The 9903-nt window shown below is 39.4% G+C and overlaps 1 protein-coding gene across 1 annotated transcript; it reads right to left on the reverse strand.

Moving 5' to 3' along the window:
- Positions 1-515: 515 nt before the first annotated feature.
- LOC131264509 (uncharacterized) lies at positions 516-8858 on the reverse strand. Its single transcript, XM_058266804.1, has 5 exons — positions 8515-8858; positions 8123-8430; positions 7657-8022; positions 634-739; positions 516-546 (listed from the first exon to the last, which is right to left on the reverse strand). The coding sequence occupies exons 1-5, from the start codon at positions 8856-8858 to the stop codon at positions 516-518; spliced, it is 1155 nt and encodes a 384-aa protein (XP_058122787.1).
- Positions 8859-9903: the final 1045 nt, after the last annotated feature.

Raw genomic sequence — 9903 nt, forward strand, 5'->3', positions numbered from 1 at the left:
ACGTTGAGGACGGTAAGACGGACATGTACGTTGCACGCATACCATTGCATAGTCGAGCATACGGGTTTTTGGTTCGTTTCGCCGTATCCGTTTCGATCGGTCGTTCGTTACCGGAGCGGCTGGCCCCGGTGACAGCAGCTAGTTTTGGGGAAAAAACGCCCGTCAACAAAGTGTTAAGGAAGGAGTAGAAACCCAACTGGCAGATTTTGTCTTGTTATCATATTGTTACCATGTTGTTAGTTAATTTTCGGGGCGGATAACAAGACAAAGTGTTGCACCAAAAAAGGGGTGGGGGAGCAACATTAAACCGGTTATTTTGTGGTGGTGTTAGTGCCAAACAGGGGGTTATGATGGTGTGCGTGTTATTTCACCAGATTGGCATGCACACATTTATATAATGCGTTTCGGATATCAAATGAGAAAACAGTGTTGTGTTCTGCGCAATCCGTCGACGCGGAAATTTATATTCTTCATTAAATTTGGACTCTACTTCTACACTCTGCTCTCCCGGAACACTAAGGGCGGCTTCTTCCTCCGGTGTTATTTCTGTTGAACGAAACAAACAAAGGAAATGAATTAAAGAATCGCTGTTATAAACGGTCATGATGTTGCTATATCACACTGTTTACTTACCGATTCCACGATGTTTCTAAATGATCAAACTTCTCATCCGTTTTACGGACCAGATCGTTCATGAGCTGACGCCGTCGCGGACTTGTTGATGGATGCACTTTTTCTTCTATAAGATTCCAATTGGGCACCATGAACTTTGGAAAAACACTTTACACTTTTCAACACGACTGTTCTGGCGCTGGATGTTTCGAAGACTGAAAACTTCACCGCGTCGCTATTGGCAGTTGGTGCGTGATGGCATTCATACAAACGTACTTTTTATTCTGTACATTATTGACCGACATAAAGTGCACGAACACATTTGCGTGTCGCTGTGCAGTGTGGGAATGCTACACGATCGGTTCCGCTATTGTAATGTGTCAGCCTGAAAGGGAAGATGTGAAAGGGCAGATGTGACTTCTCCCCTAGCACGCCGGTTCATCATTAGAACGAGTAGGAAGACAAGGAGTGCAAGAGAAAGCTGACAGTTCTGGACTCGCGGGGGTAGGAATCTGTGGAAACGGGGCAATGTTGCATGTCGCAGTCAGTTGGGAATCCACTGCCTGCTACTGCAGGATCTGGCGCAACTCGTTTTGCTTTGCTGTTGCGTACCAAGCGTTTTAGCACAATTTTTGGTAAAATCCCAAATGAAGCCCCCCCCTGCCGAAATCGCTGTCGTGGCTACACCATTTGTGAGCGAATGTACCTAAAAGGTATGCAATGGGTGAAACAAATGCCGTTGTGTGAACCGTTTGAATTGAATGTCTCGTTAAATTAAAGATTATGGTTATACTGAAAATGATGTACAACATGAACTCCCTCATGCATTACTTGCATGAGGTTATGAAAATTCGGCTACGCAATGAAACTAGGGGTGTGGTATGAGGGGGGCCCACGGGCCCCCCTTATTTCACGAGTTTATAACAAACTCCCTTTTTCGGTAGACCTAGCGCAGTCCGCTCGCTGCGCTCGCTGCGGGCGCGCCGCCGTTTCAAACTCATTTCTTCAGTCCGACTCATTGGTTTATGATGTCCATCTTGCTCAGTTTAACCGATTAGTTCAAATCATTACAGCTTCTAACGGAAAATCAACGGTTCAAATATTCAAACTGAATTGATGTGCCACCTATTGCATAACTTTCAGGCGCAAACGTGGAAAAAATGAAGACGATGCGGCGCCGGGGGTGCTTCATTTGGGATTTTACCCAATTTTTAGTACAATTTTTCAAATTACAATTTGTTTATAATATTTGTTAAACCGATTGTTTTCGAAGGCCAAGCAAAAACTTAGCTTCCCAAAATATTATATAAAATATTACAATAATTATTATGTTGCATTTTCATTTATTTATGGGTCAAAAACTTTTTAGAGCTAGAACTGCTGTCACCCATATTTGGGTGACGCGGTACGGAACGTGTTAAGTTTGATAATGATTTTAAGGTCGCAGAATCGCCTACGATAATCTCATGGCCATCGCGAGGCAGTCGTGTGCCTCGCAACGGCCTCAATTGATCTTCTGAAAATTGATGTAAAATAACATTTACCACGCGTTTTTTCACATTCTACGCACTATTTATACAAAAAATAGCTAAACACGATATATAACAGCATGTTCCGCACTATTAAAAATAACAATAACTTTTGAAAATAATAATAACTGATGAATTGAATCCATACACAAAGCAAGGAACAATTGTCAAAAAAATTTCTAAAAAAATCAAGGCGATTTTTTCGGGATGAACCCAACTAGATAGTAATCACTTTGAGAATTAAGAATGATTGACAGGAAATATTGGTAGAGGGACAGAGGTTTTCAATTGAAATTGCAAACCACGGATTTGAGCGCTGTGAATATTTTCGTAGAATATCATAGGAGGCGATTAGCTTTTTATCTAGTAGATTTACTAGATTTAAAGTAATTGTTTTGGCTACTATCTGAAGCATATACAAATACTGTTGGTTGCTTTGCCATTTCATATCAAGTGTTTAAACCAGGGGTCGGCACAGTTTTAACTAAAAGGGCCAGACAAGAAAAATAAGCCTGACTCTGCGGGCCATATTCACCAAACAAATATCTTAAATAAGGTGATGTAGCGAATAAAGTCATACTTATACATTTTTGCAAGCGATTCTTAAAATAAAACAATAAACAATGAAGATATTTCAGAAGTTCATAGGTTTTTATTTCTGACCTGAAATTATTCTATCAAAACGAGGGTCTAATTGCGTACATCCTGCAATTAAAACGGATTGTAAATGATCGTCGGTTAGTGATGATCTGTACTGTGATTTTACATAGTTCATTTTTGAAAAAGTTTTTTCACATAAATATGTACTACCAAAAATAGATATGAAAGATCTTCCAAATGATTTGAGGTTACTATATTCCGCTTCCGGAAGCATTTTATAAAAACTGACAAGATCCATATTATTGAACTTATTTTTGAGCGTTTCATCGTTTTGTAATTCTATTATTTCTAATTGTAATTCGGATGGAACCTCGTTCACTACACAATTAAAGGGGTTTTGAAAACATAAAAGATTTTTTGAATTAGAATCCACGTCTGCAAAGCGCTGTTGTAATTGTTCCCTAAGATCTATCAAAATTTCAGAGGCAAAATTATTAGGGAAAGGCGCAGTTAACGAAGCCTGTAGTGTTTTGCAACAGGTGAAATGGTCAAAATTATTTGATGCGACTTGGATTTTGAACAATTCAAATTTTTGCCTATAAGATTTTACCAACGAATACATTTCACAAATTAATTTTGTTTCACCTTGCAATTTCAAATTAAACTTATTAAGATAACCTACGATATCGGTGACAAACGCTAATTTCCAAAGCCATTCCTCATTTGATAGTACTGCTTGTTGTGGATAGTTTTTTTCTTTTAAAAAAGCTGCTATTTCTTGTCTTAATTTGAAAAACCTAAGCAGAACTTCTCCGTTACTAAGCCATCGTACAGCAGTGTGGTATGGGATATCCGTATAGTCGGATTGAATTTCTCGTAAGAATTCTCGAAACTGGCGATGGTTTAATCCCCGAGAACGGATAAAGTTCACCATAGGAGACACTACTTCAACTACACTTACGACATTTGCAATTTTGGAACAAAGAACTTGCTGGTGGATAATGCAGTGTATTGCTATAGGATTTGGACAATTTAGCTCTTTACAAGCGTTAAAAATATGTCCCATTAATCCTTTCCCTGTTCCACACATGTTTTTAGCACCGTCCGTTGTTACCGCCTTCAGCTTATCCCATTGCAAATTAAAATTTTTCAAAGAAATTTCAACCTCCTTGAATATGTTTTCACCAGTAGTCCTATCATGGATACTTTGCATAGACAGTAATTCTTCAGTAATTTCAAACTCACTATCAACTCCTCTAATAAAAATGAGTAGTTGTGCAGTATCAGTAACGTCTGTGGATTCGTCGATAGTCAACGAAAACCAATGAAATTTCGACACTTTTTCTTTTAATTGTACCCCGATATCTTTACTTATTTCTTCTATTCTTCTGACGGTTGTTCGAGCAGAAAGTGGAATAGTTTCAAACAATTTTTTCTTCTCTGGGCATAATTCCTCTGCTGCCATTACCAAACATGATTTGATCAATTCGCTATCCGTGAAGGGCTTGCCATGTTTTGCTATTAAATGAGCTATTCTAAGGCTGGTTTTAGTTATTGATACGTTTTCACTTTTGATATTAACGAATAAATTACGTTGTGCAGATACACCCCGATTCATAGCTTCAAATTTTTGCACCCGTTCAGTTTCGGAGAGATTTGAATATTTTGATTCGTGTTTAGTCTGGTAATGGCGTCGAATATTGTATTCCTTGCATATTGCAATTACGTCGTTGCAAAGCAAACACGTTATTTTACCGTTGAATTCTGACACGAAATACTGCACATTCCATGTTGGATTAAAAACGCGATTTTCTAAATCAATTTTTCTTCTCTTCTGTGTCGTGGACATGGTTAGGCTGGTGAATTTGAATAGTATGTCAATTATCAACTTGATCACGACAACGGGAATGTACAAGCAAACTAGTCAGCGAGTAAAACGGTATGTCCTTCACGGTTAGTGCACCTACCGCAGACTGATATCGCTATCGAAAACGAGCACGAAATGCACGAAACAATGTGAAAAGCAATGAAGAAAGCGAAAGCTTGGTAGAACGCGAGAGATATGTAGAGACAGCGTGATGCTTAAACACTAGAAATGGAGAATGTGGGGACGAGTCGAAGTTTGCTTTGAGCAACTTCGCCGATCGCCACTTGCGAACAGCATATCCCATTTCACTCTACCAACCGAAATAACCCGCCAGTGCTGTGCCCCACTTTTTATATTTGTTTCTCGCTCAACATGTATTGAATGATTCTTGTTGAGTAGCCTGTCTTTTGCGAATTCTTTTGGTCACCTTCTACCAAGTTCGAGCACCGCGCATCGGTAATCGTTTGGCTAACGGTAAAGTTATCAAAATATTTGGTTCATTCGTTCAAAAAACAGAAACAACACAATTGATGTTGGTTTTGATTGTTACCAAAATTTTCACGCGGGCCGGATGAAATCAGCTGGCGGGCCGGATTTGGCCCGCGGGCCGGACTTTGCCGACCCCTGGTTTAAACAGATGATCAATGCTTTTGCAATTTCAACTGGAAAACCCTGTCACCATGTTACCAAAGTTAAACCCTTGCGTTTGTCATTCGCATGAGGCGTTCTCTCTCGTCCGAAGAAGAGTATGGCAAATTGCTTCCCTGGCGACAAAATCATCATGCTTTCTCGCTTTGCCTCTACGCCGGCACTACTGGAAGAAACGAGAACGGAATACGAATACATTGAACCTTCAAACAGTGGACAGAAAATGTGGCCCTTAACAATTGAAATGTAGTGACAGTTTTATATGAAAATATAAGTACGCTACGATAATAAAATATGTAAATCTCAAAAACTAGTTATATGAAAAAAATCCCGGTTTTTTCGGCGAAATTCCCGGTTTTCCCGGTTTTTTCCCGGTAAAATCAAATTCAAGGCTGATTCCCGGTTTTCCCGGTTTTCCCGGTTGAGTGGCCACCCTGCTTTTTGTGATTGAAATGGGTTTTTAACGATAACTAGTTTTAGCTGAAATACCCGTTGCGACCACTTTAAAAAGAAAATCCAATATTACGGAACCATGTACAAAACGTTGGATTGCAATTGGCGTTAATCCTTCTTTCCCGGCCACAAAACAGCAACAGATTCCAGCTACAGCTAACCAAGAAAATCCTCCGCCAACCACAAATATTCAATTGCGTCAAGAATCAATTCCTTCGGGTAAGTATACACAAGTTTTAAATCAACCTTCCACTTTTTCTTAAATGAATTTATTTTTGTAGTTACCACCACGCGTCAAAATGATGAAATCATGAAGCTTCTTCACGACATCAGTGACAAAATAGATAAACTTACGCTCCGAGTAGAAAACATTGAACTGACGTCGAATAAAACCAATCGTGATGTAAAACACGCTCGCTCAGAACTGGAAACCTTAATTGTAGCAATCCGTCCTACGGAAGGATCCGTCTCTAAGACTGATTTCCAGTTTCAAATCATCACAAGCAAAGAAGAATTAGATAGCTTAGAAACACGGCTCCAGGATGATAGAACGTTTGGTGTAAAATTAGCAGATTATTTAAAAAATAGGATTACTAGCTCAACTGTACAAAATCGTTTACATGTTTACATGTTTTATTAGACTTAGTTTTTGATAGGCAGTTTTTGCCACAATGTAGCTGGACGGGCAAATCCAGAAATCCAGATTGCCCTAAAATAGCTTTTAAAAAGTATAAAAATATTCTGAGCTTATTCGAACAAGTTGGGTCCAACGAAGCCGTTTCGGTAACTCCAGAATTTTTAACAACTTTTATGATGAATAAGTTACGTCACGCGCATGAAAGAATCAATTTAGAAAATTTGAGAAAGACTTCGTGTCATAGGAGTAGAAGCAATACTTTGTAAATTTTATGTAAATAGTTATGTTTATTTTTATCTTGTAGTGTAGTTATAGCGTTAGTTGACATATTTCATTTAGTTTAAGTACTTTTCATATTTTTCATGCTATGTTATTCGATGTAAATTTAGTTCCAGTATGAGTTAAACAATATAGTTTTAGAATTGAACCATATTCGGTTTTAATTGTTTTGAGACATTTTATTTCATTTGGTTACATTGTTTTATATTATTCTATAAGCGTGTGAAGCAGAGGGAAATAAGCCATCTCTCCTTCCTTAACTAAAGGTATTGCAACTAATTTAGATCGTATTTGATCGAGCGAAATGTGCATACTGTCGTCGGATAGATTAGCTTTTTGCCCTTTGAAAATATATAAATAGCTTGAATCAAAAGGGTCGTCAAAAAGAAGTTCGTTAACAGTTAGTTTACGCCCTTGAATGCAAATTTTTTGTTCTACTATTTTGGCTGATTCAAAGAGAACTATTTCATTTTTTTTTGAGATACACCAACAATTCCCTGGATTGTTCCTCAATAACATGTTTGGACGGACATGAACAGTTACAACTCTGCCATTTCTTTTCAAAACGGGATATTTGAGTTGGTTGGCGTTATCTTCAGGCAAGGGAAATTCTTCCAATTCAGAAAGCCTGTTAATGGCCTGCTCTAAACATTTCCAACCATTCCTAATCAAACGCTTTAAATGCTGTAATTTGTTCTCAAATGGGTATGTTGAGAATGTTGGAAGAGGGCCAAATCGTTTCACTTCTTCAAAAATATGCTGAAGGTTATGCACATTACTGCTAACATAGCGTTCCCCGTAAACAGTGCCATAATCTTTGACAAATGTTTCCAAAAGGTCCCCGGCAATTGTCCAATATTTCTTGTGGACAGTTGAAGAGAGCAATGTGACTGCACCAAAAAATTTCATGAAATGATTATAAGTTGTTTTGTCGAGGCAATCTTTCAATATAACAACGCTTGTGTAGTGCAAAAAAGTGGCATATTCGGAACCTTTCCAGGAATTAACATATTTAAGGGAACTATGTTTACGATGAATCTCAAATGGTAGTTTAATCCTACCCATTGCATTCATCATGTCAGAAATCTGAACAGCCGACAATTTTTTGTTGCCCAGTGATCCTTCCAACCATCCTACAAGCATTCGCTTCATCACGCCAAGATCGATGAGATGTAATCGATCCCCCACAACAACATCTTCGATGATATCAAAGCTGCGAAGATCCAAAAGTGGCGTCATCATCCTTGTATGTTCTGGGTATTCGCCATCCCTGAAAGATTTGTCTGTTCTTCTCTCTGCATTTATCCCTGGGAACACAACAGTTCGGCCCGCGCGGTGGTAACTGCCTTCCACGGTGCATTTAAGGCAACTGCTGTACCCCGTATGGCCTATTACTCCTGCAAATAAGAATGATAGAAGCATTATATAGTATCATTATCTGTATAAATACACCGTAATAAGATAACGTCGCAAAACTAAATCAAAGATATGTTTTACCTTTAATGAATGCTCTCGCTGGTGTATCTGCAATGACGGCCCGAAGCTTAATTCCAATATGTTTCCCGTTGATTTCTAATCCATGTTCGTTGAGCCAGTTTATTTCTTGCACCATCGGACGAAGATATTCCTCAACACTGGTGGGTTTCTGTACTCCACAAAAGATAGCAGCCGTCATCACCGGGACTTGTGGCATATCATGAATATTAAATAAAATAGGCCAAAACTGTGTGCTTCCACACTTGTGCAATGGGAGTCCATCGATCGAAACGTTGATAAATATCTGATCCACACAGAGCTTTTTATTTCTGATAAAAGAAGGGATCAAAATAAATACAAATCGTTCGCTGTACAACTGAAATAATAATATCATATATTTTGAAAACACTTACCGTACACATGTTAACAAACTTTTTCTAATTCCGTTGTACCAAAATTGTCCACCACCAGATTCCTTTATCACAGCAGGCACGCGATTGGTTTTAAACAATGTTTCTGCTGTTTTAGGCACTTTCGCGTTAGTTTTTTGGAACAGCCTGAGCACTTTGTTTATCGAAGGAATTGATGCATTGGTTGAAAGAGCCCAATATCGGATGCCTTCCAAGAGTGGCATATTATCGATGCATCGAAGCGATTCTTCTTCATCGTCGCTATCATCGGACGAACTTTCATTGGACTCTTCAACAACATTGGTTGTGCTGGCTGTCTCTGTAACCTCAGCAATAACACTTGGCATATTACTCGGCCCCGGCACAACAGAATCTTCAGTTTGTGCAAACGCCATTCTTTTTTCCCGGTTGTTAGATTGGCGATACAATGCCCCACTTCTCTTCCGAAGCTTCAGTTCAGAGATTTTGTACATTTTTGGTTTTCACAAATTAAACGATCACAATAATACGGTTCTGAGTAAATGTAAGTTCTGAAAAGAACTATGTTACGAAGCAAAATTGTTCGGCACAATTAATAACAGTAAGCGAATCAGACTGGCGGTTAACGAATATGGTTGAGCTAGATAAACAAAACGCAAGTGACCATTTCTCAACGTTGCAACGTTACCATGGATACCCATGGGTATCCACGATGCGCGGGTAGGCAACCGCGGTTGAATGTCGACCACCTTCAAATTCTCTATAGTGAGAAGAATTGCTCGAGTCGGATAAGCGTCTCACCAAGTGCTTGGGACTAATGGAGTTGACGACACCCGGCAAGGACCTATCAAACGCAAACCCCTTTATCTTGGCAAAAAATTACGATAAAGTTCTGGAGACGGCTGAGAAATGGCAAAATGTTGGTTAGAGTGAAAAAAGGCAGGCTCTGAATCTGATGAAGATTAGCTCGATCCCGTACGGCAACGGAAGCAACACGGTGAGCGTAAGGGAACACCCTACGCTAAACGTGGTCAAAGGGCTTATCAGGTGTGATGACATTGTCTTCCTAAGCGATAAGGGAGGTGGTAGAGGGATTAGCTAACCAGAATGTAACGGAGGTCTCCATAATGGTCTCCATAACCGAGAAGGGGAAGTGGTGAACACTAAGACGGCATAACTAACATTCAAACTAGCACAAATACCGAGAAAGGGGGACTTTGGGCTGTATCCCGTCAAGGTGGAACTATACATCCCAAGACCCATGAGATGCACCAACTGTATGAAATTAGGACACACAAAGAAATGGGGCAGAGGCGAAAGAACCTGTGCCAAATGTAGCCTAACAGCGCACACAGAAGAATACACGGTCCTAAAGTGTGTGACCTGTGGTGGCGATCACCACACGAAACCATT

This window comes from Anopheles coustani, chromosome 2 (assembly GCF_943734705.1).
Source record: "Anopheles coustani chromosome 2, idAnoCousDA_361_x.2, whole genome shotgun sequence".
NCBI lineage: Eukaryota > Metazoa > Arthropoda > Insecta > Diptera > Culicidae > Anopheles > Anopheles coustani.

Coding starts and splice junctions, on each gene's coding strand:
- LOC131264509 (XM_058266804.1), bottom strand. CDS start 8,858: ATGCCAAGTGTTATTGCTGAGGTTACAGAGACAGCCAGCACAACCAAT. Junction 8,023..8,122: donor AGCGAGAGCATTCATTAAAG/GTAAAACATATC, acceptor TCTTATTTGCAG/GAGTAATAGGCCATACGGGG. Junction 740..7,656: donor ACTACCATTTGAGATTCATC/GTAAACATAGTT, acceptor GGAATCTTATAG/AAGAAAAAGTGCATCCATCA.